Source organism: Heloderma suspectum, chromosome 12 (genome assembly GCF_057233095.1).
Source record: "Heloderma suspectum isolate Gila_16-S chromosome 12, 16-S_ref, whole genome shotgun sequence".
NCBI classification, from domain to species: Eukaryota; Metazoa; Chordata; class Lepidosauria; order Squamata; family Helodermatidae; genus Heloderma; species Heloderma suspectum.
This window is the reverse complement of record NC_139469.1, coordinates 17,333,608-17,358,755: the sequence shown is the minus strand read 5'-3', so window position 1 is coordinate 17,358,755 and position 25,148 is coordinate 17,333,608. Positions and strand designations below refer to the sequence as shown.

General features: G+C 44.7%; 2 protein-coding genes across 5 annotated transcripts in view; one reads left to right on the top strand and one right to left on the bottom strand.

Annotated features, from left to right (window-relative positions):
* TMC5 (transmembrane channel like 5) overlaps nucleotides 1-8,851 on the top strand; it is a 65,040-nt gene extending 56,189 nt beyond the window's left edge. For all 3 annotated transcript variants that reach the window (XM_084818594.1, XM_084818595.1, XM_084818593.1), the window contains exons 18-23: nucleotides 580-753; nucleotides 1,200-1,278; nucleotides 2,613-2,696; nucleotides 5,546-5,650; nucleotides 6,458-6,494; nucleotides 7,525-8,851. In XM_084818594.1, the coding sequence (XP_084674720.1) occupies nucleotides 580-753; nucleotides 1,200-1,278; nucleotides 2,613-2,696; nucleotides 5,546-5,650; nucleotides 6,458-6,494; nucleotides 7,525-7,637 (592 nt within the window). In that variant the 3' untranslated portion in view covers nucleotides 7,638-8,851. The remainder of the gene's footprint in view (nucleotides 1-579; nucleotides 754-1,199; nucleotides 1,279-2,612; nucleotides 2,697-5,545; nucleotides 5,651-6,457; nucleotides 6,495-7,524) is intronic.
* Nucleotides 664-25,065, bottom strand: GDE1 (glycerophosphodiester phosphodiesterase 1). 2 transcript variants are annotated; one of them, XR_014785549.1, is made up of 7 exons: nucleotides 24,698-25,065; nucleotides 15,830-16,005; nucleotides 14,868-14,973; nucleotides 13,874-13,966; nucleotides 11,502-11,713; nucleotides 10,197-10,870; nucleotides 664-761 (listed from the first exon to the last, which is right to left on the bottom strand). XR_014785549.1 is itself a non-coding variant. In XM_084818600.1 (6 exons), exons 1-6 carry the CDS (start codon nucleotides 24,950-24,952, stop codon nucleotides 10,723-10,725), a joined length of 990 nt encoding a protein of 329 aa, XP_084674726.1. In that variant the 5' UTR covers nucleotides 24,953-25,065; the 3' UTR covers nucleotides 7,767-10,722. The 2 variants fall into 2 exon arrangements, 1 of the variants encoding a protein (XP_084674726.1); XM_084818600.1 differs by lacking the exon at nucleotides 664-761 and having other exon boundaries at nucleotides 7,767-10,870.
* Nucleotides 25,066-25,148: the final 83 nt, after the last annotated feature.

Here is a 25,148-nt window from a genome sequence, read left to right as displayed (position 1 = left end):
GCTTGCCCCTTTCCCACTCGAACTGTCTGCTTTGGGCCTCAACCTGCCCCAGGCAGACGACGGGGAAGAAAGAATCCTAGGACTCCAGTTTGCATGTAATTTGAGTGAGGGAGCTTGAAGAGCTGAGCTTGTGTGAGATGGGCCCATTTATATGAAGCAGCTCCTTATACCTCTTTTTAAATTAAAATCCCTGCGAACGTTCATGAAAATATTTTCGCCTAGGCCTTCTTAGGATAATTAGAGTTGGGAGGCACCTTTGACCTCCTCTAGTCCAGGGACTGGGAACATGTGGCCCTCCAGATGTTGTTGCACTGCAACTCCCATCAGCCCTGGCCAGCATGACCAATGATGAGGGCAGATGGGAGCTGCAGTCCAACTTCATCTCTAAGGCCACGTGTTTTCCATCTCTGAACAAGGACAACCACCTGCTCAGTGCAGGATCTGCATGCAGGAACAAGGCGATACTAATGCATTGTGAACACTACTAATGTTTGAGTCCTGTGTGAAAAAGATACGAACCTCATTTTAAAGAAATCTCTCACTTTTTCTTGTTTACCTCCTCCCTCCTTATTTTCCCAGACGGAAGCCTTCCAAAACATGCGGCCCTTTCCGAGGGCTGTTGACTACCTATGAGGCCATTTCTGTCTGGGTGGCGATACTCACTAGCTATCCCAGCTCCAGATGGGTCGTGTGGATTTATCACAATTTAATTGAAAGCGTGCTTTTCTTCTTCATCCTCTCAATCATCATACTGTAAGTGCCTGTGAAGGAAAAGGAGGGGGAATGGAGAGCAAAGGGGACACATTTCTAAAATGAACTTCTTTGGAACATAGGGAGCTATCTTGTACTAGCCTGCACCGTTGGTCCATCCGGCCCATTATTGTCTATTTGATTGGCAGCAGCTGTTCAGAGGCTGCCTCCCCTCTCAGTCACTGGATCCTTTGAACTGCTGCTGCCAGGGATTGACTCCGGGACCTTCTGCATGCCAGGGATGTGCTCCACTGGTGAGCTACAGTCCCTCCCCAGCTTTTCCTGATTAATATAGCAATGTGGCTGTCATGGAAACCTACAATATGTCAGGCAATATGTCAACCTAGCCCAGTATTGTCCTTTTAAAAAAATCGAGCAGTTAATAAGAAGATGAGACATATGTCACTTACAAATAAAAAACTGATTTTAATTTCTTAACTCTTCTTTAGGATTTTCACATACCTCTACTGGCAAATCATCGATGGACGGAAAATAATGGTTAAACTACTGAAACAGCAGATTCTCAATGTAAGTATGCTATTTAGGGAAACCCCTGAGTCTGTGCATCAAACACAGAAGAGGGCAAAGACTGGAGGCATTCAAGATGAAGCTGGACAGCCATCTATCAGGGATGATTTGACTTGGATTCCTGCATTGAGCAGGGCGCTGGACTCGATGGTCTTATAGGCCCCTTCCAAACCTACTATTCTATGATTCTATTACTTGTTTTCTCCTCCCTCAGAAGCCTAGACTAGATCTAATGGGCTTTAATGGTGCAGTCCTATGCATGTTGACAGAAAAAAAGTCCTACAACCCCCAGCATGCCCCAACCAGTCTAAACGAGCATAGGATTGTGCCCTAAGTTACATGACGGTAGATTTTGGTTGAACATTAGGAGGAATGTCTTGAGGGTAAGAGCAATTTGACAGTGCAACTAATTTCCTAGGGAGTGGGTGAGCTCTGCTTTGCTGGAGGTCTTTAAGGAAAGGCTGGACCAGCCACCTGGGTCTGCTCTGTCTCTGGATTTTCTGCATCAAGCAGTGGGGTTGGATTGGAGGGCCTACAAGCCCCCACTCCAATTCTAGGGTTGTATCATCTTAATTTGTCTTGTTGAACAATTTGGATGTAAGAACAGTATATTTCTACTTCTGTACAAGGGATGAGAACTAACACCTCCTAATCTCAGGTCATTTTACTGTTTAATTTGGCTATTCTTCCTCTGGCACAAAGTTGTAGTTATTTTAACATCCACTAAAAACAGACCAGCAGTAGACACTGTGGCCACCACTCCTCTCTCTTGGATTCAAAATGCACTGATGCATTGCAGATCCTAGTTTCTCATTTTATCTGTGGTGGCCATTTGGATATCTGACTGGTCCTTAGAGCAGGGCTGGTCCTTGCAGCTTTTGGCCTAAGTTCAGACCCAGTAAGATCAGTCTGTCCCTCCCCCAGCAACCTGCTGGGTGCAGAGAGAGAGAGAGGTGTGTGTGTGTGTGTGTGTGTGTGTGTGTGACAGAGAGAGAGAGACAGAGACAGAGAGAGACAGAGAGCTTTAGTTTCCTACCAAAAAATCCCCCCGCACTTCCGGCTGCTGTCTCTCCCCCACCCCACCCCCCAGCCCTTTTGAAGGTGCTGTTAGTGGTAACAGCACTTTTCTGGATCAGAGCCCTTCAGTTGCTTTAAAAAAAAAAAGTGGACATTTGAGCACATTTTTTTTAAGCATGTTTATTGCAACTTGTGTTTTGGCCCGAAGACGGCTTGTTTTAGGAGGAAAGAGAAAAGAGATGCCCTGGGAAGTAGCAAATTACAATGTTTCCCCCTCCCCTACTTCCTCTAATATTCAAATGTTTCTTGATTTGTAGGAAGGCAAAGATAAAGTGTTTTTACTGAATAAACTACGTGCTCTCCAGGCATCTAAACTCCAGAATCTGGGAAGGCAGCCAGAGGTCAGTTTTGAGAATATGGGCTTTTGTCACCTTACTTCATTCCTTGTCAACGGAGGGTGCGGGAAGGTGCCATTCACCACCCCAGGGAATACAAAGTGCACATACATACATGCAGAACACCACGTTGCTTTGTGTTGGCACTTGAAGGCCGGCTCCGTGCTCCTTCAGTTGGCAATGGGGAACTGCTCCCTGTGCAGCCCAAAGTATATATTATACCCCAGCCTTCTCCACCTGGTGCCCTCCAAATGTGTTGGATTATGACTCACATCACCCAGAGCTATGATGGCTAGGGATTATGAGAATTGTAGTCCTACACATCTGGAGGGTTGCCCAGCTGGAGTGGCAGCGCTCCAGGCAGCACAGGATGGCATGATTTAGTCAGCCTTTTAATTTCCCACAATGCTCCGGAGCAGTGTGAACATCGTGGGAGATTAAAAGGGTGGCTCGATCCAGCCACCTGGCATTTGGTCAGGTCAGGCTTGAAAAGAAATCTGGGGTAGGGCGGGGCAGGCATCAGCAGTGGGCATTACCGGGATGTTGGGGCCCTTGAAGTAATTTGCCCACTCTGGATTTGGGAGTATACAAAATACAATATGGTGAATTGTTGTTTCTTGGTACTGCCAGCAGATGGCGTTGGTGGAGTTGCAAACCTGCATAATGCCAAAGAAACAAAAACCTTTACCAACCTTCCCCAGCCTGGTGCTGGCTGGGAATTATGGGAGTTGTAGTCCAACCCATCTGGGAGGCACCAGGTTGGCGAAGGCTCACCTATACTAAGGAAAATCTCAGGCTGCTAGACGTGTCTGCCTTTGCAATGGGTACAACGCATGTAGGTTTAGGTGAGTTCCCTGGGTATGAAGTCTTGGGTGCAAGCAAGGCTTGGCTCAGGCCTGTTGGTGCTCATGCAGATGCCGTCTCCCACCCCACCCTGAATTCCAGACTTGTTCTCCCAGACTTAAGAAGAACATTCTCCTATAGAATTTTGGTTTTGTTTGGAATCTACTTTTCAGCCCCCTTCCTGTCCTGGATCTCTCCCCCTGCACCTCCTTCCTTGTAAAGTTCTTCTTGGATGCTGTGTCTGGTACCCAGAGAGCCCACTGAACCAGCTATAAGAAAGACATACCAGCAGCCCAAAGTCAGTGGGGAAAACACTGTGCCCTTTATTTCTTCCCCACTGTATTTTTGCTTCCACCTCCCACTGATCTGCAAGAGTGGGCGAAGTGCATGAACCAGACTGGTCTGCAGACTTCCAAAACTGTGCCTATTTGCTCTCCCTTGCCCCCCAAAGGCCTGAGCAGATTGTCCTCTTTCTGTCTTTGTGATGGACCAGGATGATTTGGAAGAGGATGGGTAAGGTGAGCGGGGCACTTTGCCAGAAGGAGTCTCAGAAATATCCGCTTTGCGGGAGACTCCTATGAGAGAGGATTTCCAGGGGCTGGTACCACCTGCCTCTGCTTTGTCCTAGGAGGTAGCCCTCCCTCCCTCCTCAGACTCCTCCTCAGAACCCTCCACAGCGTGAGAGGGCACCCACCCAATAGCCAGGACCAATCCTGCCATAGCCAGTGCCTGGGAAATAGGGCACAGCCCCTTTAAGCTGCAGCTGCTTCCTTCAGAGGGGCAGAGCTAGAGACAACACCATCTGGGACTGTAGAAGCCCACAGCACGGGATGACCAAACCCTGGCGCCTGAATCTTGGAGAGCCGCTGACAGTCAGTGCAGACAGTAGTGATCCAGAAGGACCAAGGTCTGACATGGTAAAAGGCAGCTGTCTCTCATGCTTTTAGGGAGCGGCCATAGCTCAGTGGTAGAACTCATGCTTTTCATGCAGAAGGTGCCAGGTTCAATCCCCGGCATTTCCAGTTAAGGCTGGGAAATGCTCCTGCCTGAAGCCCTGGAAGTGCCACTGCAAGTCAGTGTCAGCATTACTGAGCTAAACGGACCAGTGATCTGACTCAGGATGCTGCCTTATGGCATCACTGGGAAGGTCTTTCCATGTACTGCTGTTGTGGCGGCGGCAACAGCAGCAGGGTTTTTCTAGGCAAGCTAGCCCACACATGCATGCAGACCTAAGTAGGGCATACCTTCCAACGTTTTGCAGCCGAATTTGTAACGCCTCCATTCTTATGCCAAGATCATCGCTGGAGACCTACCCTGGCCCTGGAGGGCTCTAGTCAGCCTGATGTATTTACGTACACCACAGCTGTCTCTCTTCTGTCAGCATAAAAGCCAGGAGGGTGTCTGCTCTTTCAGTTAAAATGCTAGAAATAATATCCATGCCAATGATAGGTGATGTAGAGTTCACAATGTTCCCCAGAGCAGAAGTGTGTGGTGCATGGTGCCTTACCATTCACACACACGTGTGTATTTTACCTGCATGTGCACTCGAGATGAGATGCAACCATTCCCCAGCGATTTCATTCATCTGGGGAGGGAGGCTGAAGAATGCCAAATCTAGCTACTCATGGTGGCAAGACTTTAATAAGGCATCCCACAAATATAAACATAGGGACCAAATGAAGACACAGGTTAATAGGGATAGCTAGAGCGTATGGCAGGGATGGGGAACCTGTGCTCCCTCAGGTGATGGTCTCCAACTTCCATCAGTCCCATCCAGCATGGGCAATGGTGAAGTATGATGGGACTTGTTGACCAACAACTTCCAGAAGGCCACAGGTTCCCCATCTCTGGTGTATTGAATGGTGGGAATGAGGTCATCCCAGTGATAATTACCGCCTCTTCCTTTGCAGAAAGTAACAACTAATAGGCCCATCCAAAGGCCTGTGTGGGGTCTAGGAGCATCTTTAAATGAAATATACTTGGGGTATCCACAATTTTTTTTTTTCTTACAGAGGGACTCATCTGTGCACCAGCAGCCTGGACAACAAATGCGCTTTCCACTGCCCAACTCTGTAGAAAGCTCTCCAAGAATGAAACAAAGAGACTCTTATGCTGAGGTAATGTCAAGAGAGAATGAGAGGTGGTTTGGGTGTTTGTATTTAAATAAAAGTTCTTGCGTTGTGACCTATGCACATTCATTTTGAGACTCATAAATCAGTATCTCTGCACCGCCTGTGTAGGTAGTGCAAAACAGAGGGAAATCATCTCTACTTTGCCCTGCAGGGACAAATGAAGTTTTTAGAAGACGCTCTGTGACAGCAGCTCTTTGCAGACATGTGAGGTTCTAGGATTCTTCTGATGACCTCCTTCCCTTTCCAGAACAACAGTACAGAAAGAAACACTGGTTTCTGTCATTGGAACCTTATTTTGCAGCTCTTCTTGCATCCCCTCTGCACCGTAGTGGCTATTTGGCAGCTGTTTATAGCTTCCCCAAATCTGTCAACCCCTTGCTAAAGCATCTCCCAGCAGCAACTGTAATTGTTATTCAAACTGCATTCACTATCCAAACAGCCCTGCTGTGTTCAGTCAACTGCTTTAAAGGATTAGCAAGTGAATATGACTACTTTAATCTGCTTGAGCTGTAAAAATAAAAATGTTTCCATTTCAAAAACCCCAGAAGGGATCCTGTTATGGCTGGTGTGAAAATGTAAGGGCTGTGGAAAAATGGCCAAGATGTGTTTTATCATTAATTTGGTATGCAGATAAAGTGGAGAGACTGACAGTTCCTGGCTGATTGAGAGAAAAGAGAGAGTGAGGGCTTGCAAAGCAAACAGTCAGGAAAAAATTAGCAAATAAGATCAGAAATCCCCCAGTTAAAGGTGATCTGTATGTTAAATTGGTGTTATACTTTTCTCTCTCTTTAGTTTGCTAGAATACCTGAAATGACCAGCTTCTCTCATGGTAAGCAATAAGCTGTGGTGCAGCAGGTAGTAAAAACTGACAACTCTGTTGTCTTGATCTCTGAAGCTCTATGTGGGTGTTTTTCTCTCTAGATAAGTAGCATCACGTGGAGAGGGAGAGAGTAGAGCTGGGCACTCTAGTCCTGTGGGGGAAGGCCTGGAGGAAGCCACTTTGCCCACACCATGTATACTTTTGTACACCTCTATCATGTCCCCCCTTACTTGCCTTTTTCTAAGCTAAAGAACCCTAAATGTAATATTTTCTCATTAGGGGACTTACTCCAGCACCTTGATAATTTTGGTTGCCCTCTTCTGCATCTTTCCCAGCTTTACAGGAGCTTTTTTTGAGGTGCAGAGCATACTTGTACACAGTATGCAAGTATGGTCACACCATAGATTTGTTTAAGGGCATGATGATATTGGCAGTTTTATTTTCAATTCCTTTTCTAATGATACCCAATGTGAAATACGCCTTTTTTCTCAGCAACTGCACACTCAGTCAACATTTTCCACCACAATCCCAAGATAATTTTCTTTGTCAGTCACTGCCAGCTCAGCCCCCATCAGTGTATATGTGGAGTTAGGATATTTTGCCCCACTTTACACTTGCTTACATTGAACCTCATTTGCCATTTTAGTGCCAATTGCCTGAGTTTAGAGAGGTCCTTCCGGAGCTCTTCTCAATCCCTTTCAACCACTCCAAATCATTAGGTGTTGTCAACAAACTCAGACACCTTTCTACTCACCCCTAACTCCAGATAATGTATGTACAAGCCTACAGATCCTTTAGAACAGGTCTGCATGGGTGGCTTTCTCACCAGAGATGTAAAAAAAAAATGCATGGACAGCAGAGGTGGGACCAAGAGCTGCGTGTTCTCAGGGGTGGGGCTCTACATGCGGCCTGTTTCTACACACTGTATGTTGTCTGAGTACCATGTGAAGGGGGCTATGGCTTGACTGGGAATGTGGGTGTTACCTATCAAATATGACAATGCTGGTACTTTACTGTGTTTTTCTTTCGTTTACAACAGTTAAAGAGGATAGCCAGCCAGCCAGGAATGCTGGAGCTTCTGAAGCTCTGGCTTTAGCTTTGAGAGCCAGGCAAGAGGCTGAATGGGAGGTGGAAGATGAAGAAAGCTCATGAAAGTTAGAAAGGGAGTGCAACATGCATCAAGAAGCACTCCTGACTCAGAACTTGGCTATTTGCACTAATAAGGTCTGTGGAGAAACTGACAGATGGAGTTAAAAAGCAATGATTTTGCGTCCCCAAAATGGCACTTTTTCACTGGTTGCAGTTTTCCTTTATTGTGATTTTTGACAACACAGAACAACAGACTGAAGACAAGATGAGGCTTTCCACCAAGCCAGAATCTCTTTCCCCTCCTAAGACCAGGATCTACTACATACTTGAGGAAACTGGCGAGATTAACCACCCTTTTCATGGAACTCTTGTGGTGGATTAATGTAATTTATCCCTGATAACTGCCAAGTATAGTGCTGTAAACATTTGTGATTATCTTCTATCTGAATTGCTCTATTTTTGCTGTTCTGATCAGAATATTTTTTTACAGAAATTAAACAGGGATTTATAAAGAAGCTCTGGTCTTTTTAAACCAAAGCCACCATGGTGAATTGTAAATTTGATTATGCGTTTCTTACTTCATCTCCTTTCAATTTGAACATTTGGGGGAAACAATGACTAGCATTATATCACTTGCAAAACAAAGTTGTAATGCTGTAGACCTATTTTGTCTGTGACTTTGCAGCTGCACATTTTAAATCGGCTGACAAGAACCTTCTTTCCTATAAATCAGCAGTAACAGTTTCAGTTACCAACTGCCCCAATCTCTGCTCCTGACCAACTGCCCATGTGAATTGTAAACAAGAAGATTTGAATGATGCTGAATCTGGTTACTGGTTCCCAGTTCCTTATTTTGTGCGGAAGTTCGAAACAAAGTCCAATCTGTACATTTAATAAGGAACTAATGTTTATATGCCCATGCACCCCAAAATAAGCTTCAGGCTACCACATAACATGTTTCCATGATTGGGGGACTGTGCCCTTTGAGATAAACAATAATTTTCTCCAATCAGTTATTTTTGTGTAGCCCTCATTAATGCAGAATTTCCTCAGCTGACAACTACAATTAAGGAACTAGGCCTATGCACCCCACAATAAGCTTTGGCCATCCCATATGATACACCCACTCCTCCAAGAGTACGCCCTCTACAACAGGGCACTGAATCTTGTCCAGCCCAGTGCTTTCTCTGAATGCAAAACACTGTCAACTGTGTGTACATGCACTCATTATAAAACTATGTAGAAAAGAATAAAGAATTGGGTGTGCGCACTCTACATAAGCTTTGGGCCACCCCAGATTACTTACGTACACACACACACACACACACACACACGAGAGTGTCCTCTTCAAGATGATATATGGAATCACATCCAGCTCCAAAACCCCTTTCAGTGCAAGGCAAAGCACGCCAAGAGATTGTGCTAGGTTTATGTCACAAACCACAAGGGTTTTTTGCCACTGCCAACAAAACAGCATAAAACTTTAGCATTTTGTGGAGATGCTAGATTTTGGAGTTCATAATCAACATTCTTTAGAAATGCAACCAGAGTAGGGTATTTTACTTTCCCTTCCAATTTCATCCTGCTCTAGCAGGGAGACCTAGATAAGCTTTTATTGGGTGACTGGTGCAAGTCACAATGGCCAAACACTGATCTAGCAAGAGAGGGAGATGGAGAGAGCTCTCCCCTACTCCCTGAAGCAGCTCATTTCTTTGAATAAAATTTGTGGGAGGAGAGATTTCCACTCACTGTGATCTGTAAAGATGGAGGAAGAAGTACGAGCAATGCAGAAAGTATGAATAGAGGAAAAATCGGAAGAAATGGAACATGAAAAATAATCCAGCATGGAGGAATGGGAAGAGATTATGAATGGGAGCAAATCTGTGGCAAGCAAATATCTGAAAAACATTAAAAAGTGAAAGACTGTGAAGCAAGTGTACAAAAAGGAAGGCACATGTAGCAAACCAAACTGGACAGGTGTACTTGAGGTGTATGGGCCAAAAAGTATCCCAGAATAATGTGAGGATGCTTAGTGAAATGGAGATGTGTGAGAGCCATCCCCCTCCCATAGGCTGCTCAACATGCAGAAGTTGACAGCGTCCAATGCCCCAGACTTGGCTGTAGCAGATGCCTGAATTAAATGCCTGAAAAGCCAATTGGAAAAAAAAGTAAATGAAAAGGAGGGGGGAGCCATTTGACTTCATAGAAGTGGAAATCTGACTGTTATTTTTTTAGCTATTTCCAGTAACAACTGGATATACGCCAATGTTGGTCTGGTGGCACAAAACTCTGATAACAGTTTGGAGGATATATGATCCTTCAAATGAACCCCTGGTACACACTTGTGCTTGATGACACAAAACTTAGTGTTTGTGGCATGAACCTCTGACAGAGGCCCCTAAAACCTCTACTAGATACCAGTGTGTGCCAGTAAATACCCACTCATGTCACCCATACATTCTAGTTCTGGCTGCTATGTTGCCCTAGATTGTTTCCATGCCCCAGCTTTTCACCAAATGTCTTTAAATGCTTATTCATGCCCCTCAGGGAGGTTCTACTCCACATAGCCTTGCCGATGCCCATAAGGTATCAAATGCACTATATTATTTTCAAACATAGTACCTGGATTTGAGAGTCAGAGTGAGGAGAATGAACATGCACTTTGGCTGTAGTTGCAGGTCTCTCTCTCTCAAAGAAACTCGAAGGTGTCTCTCTCTTGTACTGTTCCTTCTCTAAATACAGACTATTTAAAGCATATCAAGTAACATCAGTGATTTGTGAAGGCCTAATACCAACACCTTTTTTTCAAAATCAAGCTGCTTTTTTTGGACTATGTGTAAATCCTCTGCAACTCCAACACGTGTATTGTGCCAAGTCATTTAGCCCAATATGCTTTTCCTTCTTTAGGCTGCATAAGCCTACCCTACCCAAAATCTCAATTTGTTTTTCTAAGATTAAAAGTGATTGTAATGTCAAGTCTCAAATCCAGCATGATGAAAAGAGACCTTTCGATGCAATTTGCATTGTAATAATTCTGTCCAGAGAGAATCAATGCACCCTTGATAATATGAATCCTTGAAGTCCCACTGTTGATGAACTTCAATCTGCCAAATGAGGCAAACCCAGAAGCATCCAGTAAAGGCTAAAACTAGTAGTGAGGTTCACAATCCTCTAGTAAGCTGTCAGTAATATAGCTGGTCTGGAGAACATTTTCATAGTACATTTTTTCAGCAAATGTGTTGACTGTCCAAGCAACAACTTGAACTCCTTTGGAAGACCACTGATTCACATACTCCCTAAAAGGAACAAGACAAAAGCAATATGAGGGGAGGATAAGTGACAATAAAAAACAAAGCTTATTTTTACATGTTCTCTATAGTAACTGTATGTACGCTGCTTAGAGGTTTTATTATATTAAGTTCCATATAAGTGTTAATAACAGCATCTCCTCTTTTTAGTGCTTACACAAAGACAACCTCTCCACACTGGTTTGATTAATGCAAGGGTGTTGCCCTTGATTAGAAACATGAAACTATCTTATAGGCATGATTTTACTTATAAATATGAAAACGCATTTTCACCAGCTTTCCCCAACCCGGTGCCCTCCAGATGTGCTGGACTACAACCCCTACCATCCCCAGCCAGCAAGGTTATTGGCCATGCTGGCTGGGGATGATGGGAGCTGTGCTCCAGATGTACCAGACTAGAGCGGGTTGGAGAAGGTTAATTTGCACACATCCTTGCGTAAAAATACCCATGTTATCATGGTGGCTTAAACAAGAAAAGCTCACTACGAACTCCATGTTTGAAATACATCATTCTGTTCTCCTTTCTAAGTCTCGCTCATGCCTACTTCTATTTGAGAAATATATTAGCTGCAGATAGGTTAGAATTAAATACCTTGTGTGCCCAAGGTTATCTACTTACTGTGAAACATAATTTTTCTGTATCAGAAAAACTGAAACTCCACATAAGTGCCACAGAAAATTGTGCATGCTCCAGTCTGCAATAACATCAATTGCCATCATCAAGTAGTGTTTCCAAAAGGACTCAAAGCGAGGCTTCCCATCTCCAAAGTGACTAAAACTCCATGGTCTGTGAGTCAGAGCTGTTATAACATTCCTATCGGCTTGCCTCATCTAAAAGACCAAGTAGAGAAGCTGGAATGAATTTATGTTGTTGTTGTTGTTATTATGTATTACATTTCTATACCACCCCATAGCCAAAGCTCTCTGGGCAGTTTACAGGACTGATATTCAAAGACTGATAGTGTGAGGGAGAGTAGCAAATGGCACTTGTGATTTCAGGCTTAACTTTCACATTACATAATCTTATTGTATCTAGTAGTTTTTTGAGTTTTTAGAGAAAACACGGCTGGGATTCAACTCTTATACAAAGTTATCTAAAAAGGCCATTTTTATTATTCTGCATGATAACCCTAAACACAATGACTTTAGAAGTACATTCCACTGGTTTCAAGATTACTTAATTCCAACTTAAGTAAGCTCTGAAGAGTGGAGCGCTAGACCAGTTTTAAGACTAATTATTTGGCTTATAATAATTTGAAGTTTAAAGGTGAGTAGTTAATCTAAACCAATTATTAGGATTAGGTTGTCAGGAGCGCTCTGGTGGCTTCTCCCAGTAGATTCCAATAGCCAACTCAAGACACAGAAGAAAGGATTTCTTTTCAAAGCTTTAATCCTTTTACAACTTAATGACTCTTTCAGATGCTAATCACCAGCGACTAAAGCAAGGAACAGCAGGGTAGCCTAGGTTTCAAATAGTCACTTGATGCCGGTTTGAAAGAGAGTCACTTGAAGACCCAGAACTTATGGGCTAGGGAGAGATCCTCCCTCTTTCCCTTGGGTCCAGGGGAGGCGGCCGTTGCTTGCGCACGAAACGGGCACTACGCCTCCTTTCCGCACCCTCCACTTTGCATCTGCGCCGAGCATCTAAGAAGCCCCCCTCCTGCATTCCCTCACTACCCGGATCGCTAACTATCTCTGGAATGCTGGCAGGAGGAATCTCTGCCAGGTGCTGAGCCTGTGAGGGATGAGCTGGCCCCTCTTCCACGGATAGCTGTTCCTCCTCAGAATCCGAACTGCTCTGAGGCTCTATGGGCTCAGTTTCCACCCTGACATAGGTGTACTGGGTTCCCTCCCCCACCTCCCATCTTGTGGAGGTAACATAGGTTTCAATCTTGATTTTAGAGAGCCTTGGGCAAGCTGCCCTCAATGGGACCCCATTTCCTGGTATTTTAAAATCAATCACAGGCATAGCAGCAGTTTAAACTGGCCCAGCCACTTTCTGGCACCAGACCTGAGCTAATATCAGATTCTGAGGGAGGAGAAGGTTATATGAAGGAAGCAGCACTGGTTGAAAGCATTAAATACCCTTCCCCCAGCACCACTTCTCCATGTTGAAGGCAGCTACATGGGATTGTTAATTAGTTAAACAAGCACAACCTGTGGAACAGGAATGGGCAACTTTGGTCAGGCGGGGGGGGGGGGCAATTCCCCTCTTGACCTGCCACGAGCTGCACTCTCGATGCCACAGCAAGACACAGACACAGAAAAAAGTCATGTTTGAAGCCTCCATGGTGGCTACAGAGGCTCAGAATAGACAAATTTACCTTGAAAACCAGCTAATTTGTTCATTCTAAGCCTTGAATTTCAGCAGCAAACCACAACTTCCTCTTTTTTTCTGGGGGAGGGGGCTGCACTGGGGATTGGCAGGGGCCACATGCAACTCATAGGCTGTCCACCCCTACTGTGGAAGATCATGATCATGGATCTCCTGCCTCTTGTCTAGGTTGACCCTGAGTGTTTAAAAAACACCAAATTGTTGTTCTAGTTGGCATTTTTAAGTTGATCATAGGTATAATAGCATTCGAATTGGAAAAGCCAAAATGCATATCCATGTCAAAATGTAAACGAATAAAGGTTAAAAAGGCACTAAGAAAAACGCAAATAAATTTCTCTATCATACAGCCATTCTAAGGCATGTATCTTGGCAGCCTTTTAACTGGTGCTCAGTACAATGAGCTTTTCCTACACTCTTTTTGCAATGTGAGGGAGGATGTACGAGGCTTAATATCAGACAACATTATCCAAGATTTTACTTGAACTCCGAAGGCCACTTAATCTATTTTTAATATTACTCCCCCACCCCCACCCCATAAGAGGAATCATTGTATACCTCGTAGAATACTGAAGTTATCCAAATTAAAGTTCTTAACATCACGACAATGGTGACTAAAGATACTGATGTAATAATCTATCATCAAATGGGAACTTTACCTTATAGATAACATCTGGCATGAAAGAGCAAACGATGCTAGTGTTGTACAGCCGAGGATATTCCAGGTAGAGGAGTTTTAGGGCTTCAACTGCCTGCCAGAAAACAATTTATATGAAAGATCTGCAAACCAGTTAAAGGAGAACTTTGAAGAATTGTTATAGCCTGAGGAGTTGGACTAGAGATGGAAAGAAGCATGTACGTTGAAAAACAATGTAAGACTGCTGAATGCCTTGTTTTGGTATTCAGCTGTCATAGGCACTTCTAGGCTAGGGGATATTTGTTATTATAGTACACATGTGCTTGATAGAAGATAAAATAAAATTAGCGGTGGAGTAGAATGTCCTAATTAGTGGAAAATATGCTGTTGGCATGCTTCTGGTTTAGTTTGGAGGACACACATTTAGGGAAGGGTCAATAGCTCAGTGTTGGAGCACATACTTTGCACACAGAAGGTCCCTGGCATCGGCACTTAAAATGATTTCAGGTAGCAGGGCTGGGAAAGACTCCTTCCTGCCTGGTGCTTCGGAGAGCTGTTGCCTGTTGAAACAGACAGATCAATGGTCTGTCTATATAAGGCAATTCATATGTCTATCTGATTTCCTGTGTACCATGCAAAAAACTGGCTGCTATTTATTGTACAAATAGTTCTGGAAATATAGAAAACTGGATATCTGCCTCTTCCCTACCCAGTCCCTACAAGTTAAGAGAAAATGTATTTTCAAACTTATTTTTTACTAGTATCACACACACAGGAAAGGGGATTAAATTATTCATTCCTGTATTACTATGAAATAAATTAGTTATGATTGTCAGTGGCCCCATTCAAGGCTGAAAATAAAGCAGCACAAATGCTCCTCTTGATTCTATAAAACTGCATTAACATTTTAACCAGGGACAATCTCCATTTTGCACTGGGCTGTGTGAAAGAGCTCTGTCTAATATGTGTTGTCCTACAAGAATATGAGGCTTCAGTGCATTGTAAGAAAAGAGTACCTGGTTTGCATGGCCCTTCACATCGAAGTAAATGATGAGGTCATAATGCATACTTTCCCAAACAGCTTCTTTCAATGTTGGTATTCTTTCCCCACGATAATCCCTCCTGCAGGAAAAAAAAATTAAAGTTCGGTGGTGTACATTCCAGCAAGAAAATCCCCAAGTCAAAGAAGGAAGACTGTTTACTTATACACTGTGCCACGAAGCATCATTATAAGAATACACACCACAGAAAAAACAAAAAAGAGCCTTTAGGTACCTTAAATACCCCCAAATCTGACATAACAAATTGCTTAGTCTTTAAGGCGCCATAAGACTTGGCTACCCATCCGGAAGCTGCAGTCCAGAAAAAGTTAAGCACACGTCTTTCCCACTGAAGTCAATGATGCAAAGGTGCACAGTGAGGATTCTGAATTTCAACCTAACTGGAAAGAACTAAAAGTATAGAAGAAAGCATGTATTTTTTTTATCAAAATATTTGAATGGCCTAACTTGTATATTATTTTGCTGCTACTTTTTCCTTGTGTGTAGACCAAAGCTACATTTTATAGTTACTCTGGAATTATCCCACTGAGACCAGATCTGGTTGTAAGGAAGAACTATTCATTACATTTATATTCCACCCTTCCTCCAAAATGTGTATGTAAATTCGTGTCTTCCTCCACCGTTTATCTTCACAACATGGTTAATCTGTAACTTTCCCAAGATCATGGCAGTAAACATCATGGCTGAGAGAGTTTGAAGCCAGGTCTCCCCAGTGCAAGCCAGGTTACCCCAATCCATGACTACACCACACTGGTTCTACTAAGGCTACAATCCCATGCACACATACTTGGGAGTAAATCCTATTGAGTTCTGTGGGATTTACTTCCATATAAACATGCATAGAATCAGGCTGTAAGGCAGCTAAGAGAAAATGTTGATTTCAGTGTATAGGGTTGTTCTATAGATTGCTCACTTACCATAATCTATGTTTAGCAGCTGGATTAAATTGTCTAACCTCAGCAAATGTCAAATCACGTAAACTTCCAGACCCATCAGTGGTCCTGTCCACTGTGTCATCATGCATCAGAATAGGGATGCCATCAGCAGTGAATTCAAGGTCAATTTCCACACCTGTTGCTCCATTCTCAGCTGCCTTAATAAACAAAGACAAACTTCTTTAAACAGGAAATTAGGTAACAACATATGCTTTGCATTTTAATGTTCATTTTGCTAAAATCACATTGGAAACTACTAAACTGAAATAAACCCATCAGCTATGGTCTGACATCAGGTCTATCTGCAAGAACCTTTTTGGTTCTGTTGGACCTTTTAGATGCTTTTGATACCATTGACCATGATATCCCTCTGACCAGGCTGGGAAGCATGATTTGTGCTGTCAGACCTAGGGAGCAGATTTCAGAAGGTGGTGCTAGGGGATTAGTGTTTGTCTTCTTGGTCACTGGCCTATGGAAGCTATGGGGAACCTTCACAATGCTTTCTAAGCACCCTGAGTTAAAAAACTGAGATTTGATCTAGATAAGACAGGAGTGCTTTTGTTAGCAGGAAAGGCAATTGGAGAATAAGTATCTAGCCTGTTCTGAATAGGGGAGCACTCCCTCTGAAGTATCAGATTTGCAGTCTGAGAGTGAATCTGGACTCAGCTTTACTTCAGGTTACAGCTGTGGCCAGGAGCGATTTTGCATAGGTTAGGCTGGTGCAATAGCTGCAGATCTACCTTATTTACTGTACCCTTTGAGGCTGCAACCCTAAGCACTCTAATTAGGAGAAGGTAGTGGGAGTGCTCAATGGCAGTACACATGCATTGCATGCAGAAGGTCCCATAGTCAATCCTTGACACCTCCAGGTAGGGTTGGGAAAGAACCCTGCCTGAAACCCTACAAAACTGCTGTCAGTCAGTATAGACAATAGTGAACTAGACAGATTGATGGACTGAATAGAAGGCAGTGTTTTAGGGAGTAAGCCCCAAAGAGCTCAGTGGGGCTTACATTTTAGTAAACATGCTTAGGATTGCACTGCATATCAGGTATCTGAATAGTGTGGCCGGTATCTATAATCTTTGGGTAGTCTGAAATTTGGAGAAACAGGCGAGTTTTTATTGTTATTATTTTTATGCTCAAATTGTTTAAACCAGCTAAGCTATAAATTAATACAACCCAAATTTGTCCTTTTGATTACAATGAAAAAAAAGTAGTTTCAATGTGAGTATAGGGTTACCTAAGCAATGGCTTCCATGGAAGAGATTCAGAAAATTTGAATATAGAGGTTTTAGATACCTGGGGTTTGGCTAATGAGGGGCAATGCAGTAGCCTCCTCTTATCACTGTCTTGCTCTTCTCCCATCCTTGCTCCCTTGCTTTTACTCGCCTCAAGTATTCCCAACGGGCAGATTCGCATGATCATGGATCGAAAATAAGCCACGGCGGCTTATTTTCCCTCATCGGGTGTGCTGGTCGCAAGCCATCTAATTTGCATAATTATCATCACTGAGCACAGGTTCTCATGATGTCTGAACCTGGCAAGGATGGGTGGCTGGGGTGGTTTACAAACCACCCTGCAACCCTAGAACAAGCCATGGGTTTCAGAGTGGTTTACAAACCACCCCAGCTGGGCTTGGACGTCACAACAATCCATGCCCGGGCTCGCAACTAGCACACACAGGAAGGGAAAATAAGCCACCATGGCTTATTTTTGCTCTGTGATCATGCGAGCCCAGTCATTCCACGCACTCTTCCCTTCCTCTGTATGCTACAGAATTTTCATGCAAACCACTGTAACTTGGAAGGAAACAAGTCTTAAGATAGCAAAAATAAACAATGAGCGGCGATCTATAGCCTGCTCAAAGATAAGGAAAGGAAACTGTGGAAGAGTCAGTAATCTGATTTGGACACCAGATCAGAAACAGACAAAAGAGTAAACAGGTTCTCTCATAATTTCCCTCCTCACCAAGTCTGCTATGGATTGTCTTGGGAAATTATACTATATTTACCAGTAATGATTCACAAATATTTGCATGTCATCTCCCCTGTTAGTTTGCTGCCTCTGTTTAGGTTTAACTGATCTACATAATCCCTGTGGTTCCTTGACACTTTAATCACTCCCATTTGTAAAGCAAGTGAGGGTAACCCTTCCCTTGTTTGTCACACATTTAATTGCAATTGCTAGCTTCAGAACAGGTTCTAATCCTCAAAGGTCTCTTCTAGTGCAAGTCCCATTGAGTACAATAGTTTGCACTAGAAGACTAATTTTGGTTCCATTATTCCAGAAATTTTTGCTCATTCTTAGGCTGCTTAAATCCCACTAAAGTCAATGTTGTTTATTCATTACTTAAGTCAATGGGATTTCAGTAGCCTAAATAGACTCAGGATAGCAACCTCTGGGAATGTATCCTAACATCCATTAGCAGCTGCTATACTCAGCAAGCATGAGTATAGCGGCTGCTAACTGGGGAGAGGTAACGAGCAGGGTACTGCAGGGTTCAGTCCTGGGACCAGTGCTCTTCAACATTTTTATTAATGACTTGGAGGAGGAGGTGCAGGGAATGCTGATCAGATTTGCAGATGACACAAAATTGGGTGGGATAGCTAATACCCTGGAAGACAGAAACTCAATTCAAAGTGATCTTGATAGGCTGGAGCGCTGGGCAGAAAACAACACAATGACATTTAATAGGGATAAATGCCAAGTTCTGCACCTAGGAAAAAGAAACCAAATGCACAGTTACAAGATGGGCAATACTTGGCTCAACAATACCACAAGCAAGAAGGATCTTGGAATTGTTGTAGATCACAAGCAACCACAATGTGATGTGGCTGCAAAAAAGGCAAATGCTATTTGGGGCTGCATTAATAGAAGTATAGCTTCCAAATCCCGTGAAGTACCAGTTCCCCTCTACTCAGCACTGGTTAGGCTTCATCTTGAGTACTGTGTCCAGGTCTGGGTACCACACTTTAAGAAGGATGCAGACAAACTGGAAAAGGTTCAGAGGAGGGCAACAAAGACAATCAGGGGACTGGAAACATGTCATCGGCCCAACGCATGTAAAAGGACACACACTTGATCTGGTTTTCTTGACTGGGCAGGAGAATGGTGATCTGAAAGTGGAGGAATTAACATCTGCCCCTCTGATGTGGTCAGATCACTTCCTGTTGAGGTTTAGACTCTCGGCAGCCTTCCCCCTCTGCAAGGGTGGAGGACCTATTAAAATGTTCCACCCCCGGAGGCTAATGGATTCTGATGGATTCCAGAGGGCTCTGGGGGATTTTCCTGCTGGTATGGCTGGTGCTCCTGTCGAAGCCCAGGTCGCTCTGTGGAATGCAGAAATGACCAGGCGGTTGACGCGATCGCCCAAGCGCCCTCTCCCTCTGAGCAGAGCCCGGCCAGCAACTTGGCATACACTTGAGCTGAGGGCAATGAAGCAAGAGGGGAGACAGCTAGGACGCAGGTGGAGGAAAACTCGTGCTGAGTCTGACCAGAGAGTAAGAGCTCACTATCGAGCCAACTCTGTGGTGGTGAGGGTGGCAAAGAGACAGTTCTTTTCCACCAGCATTGCATCTTCTCAGTGTCGTCCAGTGGAGCTTTTCCGAGTGGTTCGTGGCTTGTTACATTCTGGGCCAGGGAGAGAGACTGTGGAACCCTCGGCTGCATGCTGTGATGAGTTTGCGCGGCACTTTGAAGACAAAGTTGCTCAGATTTGCCATGAATTGGACACCACGATTAAAGCAGTTCCATTGGTAGAGGCATTCAGAGCAGCATCTGGTCCAGTTTTATTGGATGAGTTTCAGTTATTGAGGCCTGAGGATGCGGACAAGGTGCTTGGCCAAGTCCGATCAACCACTTGTGTGCTTGACCCTTGCCCTTCATGGCTTATTAAATCAAATAAGGAGGGGATGTTCAGCTGGGTCCAGGAAGTTGTAAATTCCTCGAGAGGGAGTGGTGCTGGCCTCTTTAAAAGAGGCGGTGATCAGACCACTCCTGAAAAAGCCTAACCTGGACCTGGAGGATGTTAACAATTATAAGCCAGTGACCAACATCCCCTTCTTGGGAAAGGTGCTTGAATGGGTTGCTGCAGGACAGCTCCAGGCACTCTTGAATGAAATGGATTATCTAGATCCATTTCAATTGGGCTTCAGGCCTGGTTTTGGAATGGAAACTGCCTTGGTCACCCTGTGGGATGACCTCTGCCGGGAGAGGGACAAGGGGAGTGCAACCCTGTTGATTCTCCTGGACCTCTCAGCAGCTTTCAATACCATCGACCATGGTATCCTTCTGGATAGGTTGTCTGGGTTGGGAGTTGGAGGCACTGCACTGCACTGGTTCCGTTCCTACTTGGATGGCCGACTCCAGAAGGTGGTGCTTGGGGATTATTGCTCTGTGCCATGGCAATTATGCCATGGGGTTCCACACAGCTCTATTTTATCCCCCATGCTGTTTAACATCTACATGAAACCGCTGGGGGAGGTTATCCGGAGGTGTGGGCTGAGGTGCCATCAATATGCAGATGACACCCAGCTCTACCTCTCTTTCTCATCAAACCCAGGTGAGGCAGTGGCTGTTCTGAATTAGGGCCTGGGCACAGTAATGGACTGGATGAGGACCAATAAAACGAAATCCAGACAAGGTGGAGGTACTGTTAGTGGGTGGTTCATCTGCCCGGCTAGGTGATATTCAGCCTGTTCTGGAGGGGGTTGCACTCCCCCTAAAGGATCACAGTCGTAGTTTGGGGGTGCTCTTGGATCCAGAACTGTCACTTGAGGCACAGGTGAACTCAGTGGCACAGAGCACTTTTTATCACCTTAGGCTGGTATACCAACTACGCCCTTATCTGGATAGAGATAGCCTAGCTACAGTTACCCATCCTCTGATAACTTCTCGTCTGGATTATTGCAATGCATTATACGTGGGGCTGACTTTGAAAACGGTCCAGAAACTTCAGCTGGTCCAGAATAGGGCAGCAAGACTGTTAATAGGGGCTGGCCAACGAGCTCATATTACGCCAGTACTTTTCCAGCTGTGCTGGCTGCCAGTCCATTTCCGGGCCCGATTCAAAGTGCTGGTATTAACATTCAAAGCCCTTAACGGCTTGGGGCCAGGTTATCTGAGGGATCGCCTCCTCCCATATGTGTCTGCCTGCTTAAGATCATCTTCAAAGGCCCTTCTCCATGAACCCCTGACAAAGGAAGTGAGGTGGGTGGCTACTAGGAGGAGGGCTTTTTCTGCTGTGGTACCCTGGCTGTGGAATGAGCTCCCTAGTGAGGTTCTCCTGGCACCTACATTGTATTCTTTCCGGTGCCAGGTGAAGACCTTTTTTATTTTCCCAGGCATTTTAGCTCTTTAGACTTTTAGCTTTGCTGTTTTAAATCTGTATTTTAAATCCCTGCACTGCTGCTAGGTTTTATTCTGGTTCTATTGTTTACTGTGGTTTTAATGTTTTATATATTTTGTATTGTCTTATTGTGTGCTCTTTGGTTTTAATTTTTCTGAACTGCTCAGAGAGCTTTGGCTATTGGGCAGTATAGAAATGAAATAAATAAATAAAAATAAAAATAAACAAAGCCCTTTGAGGAAAGACTGAAAGAACTGGGCATGTTTAACCTTGAGAAGAGAAGACTGAGGGGAGATATGATAGCGCTCTTCAAGTACTTGAAAGGTTGTCACAGACAGGAAGGTCAGGATCTCTTCTCGATCATCCCAGAGTGCAGAACACGGAATAATGGGCTCAAGTTACAGGAAGCCAGATCCTAGCTGAACATCAGGAAAAATTTTCTGACTGTTAGAGCAATATGACAATGGAACCAATTATCTAGGGAGATAATGGGCTCTCTCATACTGGAGGGATTCAAGATGAAGCTGGACAGCCATCTGTCAGGGATGGTTTGACTTGGATTCCTGCACTGAGCAGGGGGTTGGACTCAATGGTCTATAGGCCCCTTCCAACCCTACTATTCTATGCCATAAAACTAAGTGGGAAGGTACAAAGGAATAAGATGCAGGACTATCTCCAATTTATGAACAACTTGAGAATACACATTTCTTAGTACTTCTTAAATGACCATTTTTCTCTCCTCCACACCCTGCTTTAACATGCAGCCTGATAAAGGGTTCTGAAGAACCTGAAAGCTTGCTCACTATTTGTGACGTTTTGACTGGTCCTAATAAAGGTATCCTCACTGTGAATTTTAAATCACTTTTGACATTAGCTGGTTTATAATGATATGAGCTTTCATAGGTACACTATTTTATCAGATATATTGTGAAATGTGGAGATTACTGTGGGGTTATAGTCTCAATTCTAAATTCCCTGGCAAGTGGCAATTCTATAGGATGGGCAGGTAATTATCCATCCACTGGAGAAGGATAGTTTGTCAGTCACTTCTCCGGGTTGAGAGGAAATCTAACCTTGGTCTGTCTTTTTACATGTTCTATGGTAAGAGATGGACTCAATCCTAACAGTGCTGCATACTATCAGCAAGGATCTGTAGTCGCTGTGGGGGATTCTCTTCTGTGTTGGTCCATAATAATTTATGGGAGAATTCAAACTTCTGAATTACACAGATCAGACAGAATAGGAAGATGGCTGATTGATGGAATCCTACTTACCCTGGCCTCTCCCTTTCCTAGTCCCCCTCTGTTGTCTAGCTCCCTCCCTCCAAACACATAATCAAAATTTAGATTGTATGCTTCTAGGGGCAGAGACCTGTCTTTTTTGCTTATGTTACTCTGTAAAGTGCCAGCTATATTGAAAACATCCAAGTCTGTGCATCTTCTGGAAGCAGCTGAAGACATGTTTTATTCAAACTGTTTTTTGGTGGCCAGAGACAGGGAAAGATAAGGTAGATGGATTTACATATTGTTATCAGCCCTGAGCTTTTGGGATGATGCAGGCTATATATATGCAATCAATCAATCAAATAAGTAATACATTTATTTATTTCTATACCACCCAATAACTGAAGCTCTCAGGGCAGTTCACAAAAATGAAATACATCAAATACATGAAATATGAACAATAATAATGATGTCAATGTTTTTTTCTACGTCAGATAAAATAGTGACAAATCCATATTAGATCCATATCGATCATATGGATAGAAGAAAGCCCCATGAATGCGATGGGGTTTACTCTCACGTAAAGCTAGAGCAGATATATGGGGAAAAGTGTGTGCATGTGGAGAGAGACAACAAGAGAAGCAGAAAGATGGCAGGCTATAATAATAAATGAAAAGACAGTCCTATGTAATAGGGTTGGCTTAAAGATGGCTCTTGTGCCTAAAAAGACAGAAGATAGATTGATTTAGATGTTCCATGTCTATTTGACAGCATCATCTTCAGAAAAGACCTTTCCCCCTGCCTGAGAATAAAAGTGGAATGTCTCTCCTAAGATGGATATTTGCCAAGATAGAACCTCCAGCTTCAGAGGCAAGTATACTTCTGAACAGCATTTGTACAGGGTTGATTATTGCCTTCACACGGTATTTGTGGGCTTCCTGGAGGCATCTGGTTGGCCTCTGTGAGAGGAGAAATGCTGGGCTAGATGGACCTTTGGTCTGACCAAGCTGAGCTCTGCCTATGTTAAGATGGTGCTTGCCTATCAGCAATTGTTAAATGGACACAGAAAGGGAGAGAAATGGAAGGAGTTTTTTTTGTTTTTTTGTTTTTACTGTTTTTCAGTTTTTGGAACCACCTTGAAAACAGCTATCCTAAAAGGAAAGGATTAAACATAAATACAGTTAAAAATGTGTTTCCTTGATCATTGTGGGTAGGTGGGGCACCTTTTGCCCATTGAATACAGTTGCACTTACTTCTGAGTGGACATGGCTAGGAGTCCACTGCACAGGTTCCATCCCTATTATATGCCCAGATAAAACTGGGCTAAGTAGGGGAGGAGGAGGCTGGGAACAGCAACTTGCCCCAAACCTGGTGTTCTCCAGATGTGTTGGAGAACAACTCCCATCGCCTCCAGGCAGCATATTGGCTATGCTGGCTGGGGATTTGATAGGATTTGTAGTCCAACACATCTGGAGAGCACCAGGTTGGGAAAGCCTGGATGAAAGACACACTGGAGAAGAGACCAGAAGGAGACATGACAGAAGTGTACAAAATTATGCAGACTTGATAGAGGTGTACAAAATTATGGATGGTTTGGAGAAAGTGGATAGGGAGACATTTCTCTCCCTCTCTCATAATACTAGAACCTGGGGTCATCTCATGAAGCTGATTGGTGGGAGATTCAGGGCAGATAAAAGGAAGGCCTTCTTCATACAGAGCGTAGTTAAATTATGGAATTCACTACCACAGGATGTAGCGATGGCCACCAACCTGGATGGCTTTAAAAGGGGGTTGGACAATTCCTGGAGAAAAAGGCTATCAATGGCTACTAGTCCTGATGGCTATGTGCTACCTCCAGTACCAGAGGTAGCACCAGTTGCTGGGGAACATGGGCAGGAGGGTGCTGTTGCACTCATGCCCTGCTTGTGGGTTTCCCATGGGCCACTGTGTGAAGAGAATGCTGGACTAGATGGACCCTGGGTCTGATCCAGCAGGGCTCTTATGTTCTTATGAGGCCGTGGCCCAGGGGAGCTGTGGGCCGTCCTGAGGCAGCCAAGGCCCCAGCAACCCAAATCCTCACGGTGCCGTCAACGCCTCCTTGTCTCCGCAGAAGCAAGGCGTATTGAGTTCAACGGGGCTTCATCCGAGGTACTTATTTTATCATTTTAATTTAATTTTACATTTCCGTTGTTTTCCCCTCATAGGCTGCCTCCTCCTCCTCCTCCTCCCCTCTTCCCCCGCCCCGCCCCCTTTTTCGGCCGCCGGACTGACGGAGCTGACCTGTCGGATGGCGGCCAGCGTGTTCTCGGGCGCGTCGTGCCCGCCGCCGCGGTGGGCGATGCGCCCCGGGTTGCCGCGCGGCTGCACGACCGCCTGGGCTCGCTGCGGGGGCACGGGCTCGAGGCTGAAGAGGCGCAGCGCCAAGTAGAGGCCGCCCGTCAGCAGGCACGACAGCGCCGCGCTCCGGCTCAGCGCCAGCGTCGCCAGCAGCAGCGTCGAGAAGGCGGCGACCAGGCCCTCGGGGGAGCAGAACATGGCGCCGCGGAGGCTGAGGGGAAAGCGCCCCCCGCCCCTCCCCCCACGGCTGGAGCCGAGGCGGCCGACCCGCCGTTAACTGTCACCTTGGCGGTGACCACACAATCCGCCTCGCGAGGGGTGCGGCTCCCAGCCAATCGCCGCCCAGCAGCCGGTTGCCGTCAGCCAATAGAAATCTAAAGATTGGGGCAGAGGT

Excerpts from the sequence above, each read along its gene's own strand:
- GDE1 (XM_084818600.1), bottom strand. The coding sequence starts at position 24,952 with ATGTTCTGCTCCCCCGAGGGCCTGGTCGCCGCCTTCTCGACGCTGCTG. Across the intron at positions 16,006-24,697 it reads CGCTGGCCGCCATCCGACAG|GCAGCTGAGAATGGAGCAAC; the intron begins GTCAGCTCCGTC and ends TTGTTTATTAAG. Across the intron at positions 13,967-14,867 it reads TGAAGGGCCATGCAAACCAG|GCAGTTGAAGCCCTAAAACT; the intron begins GTACTCTTTTCT and ends GTTTTCTGGCAG.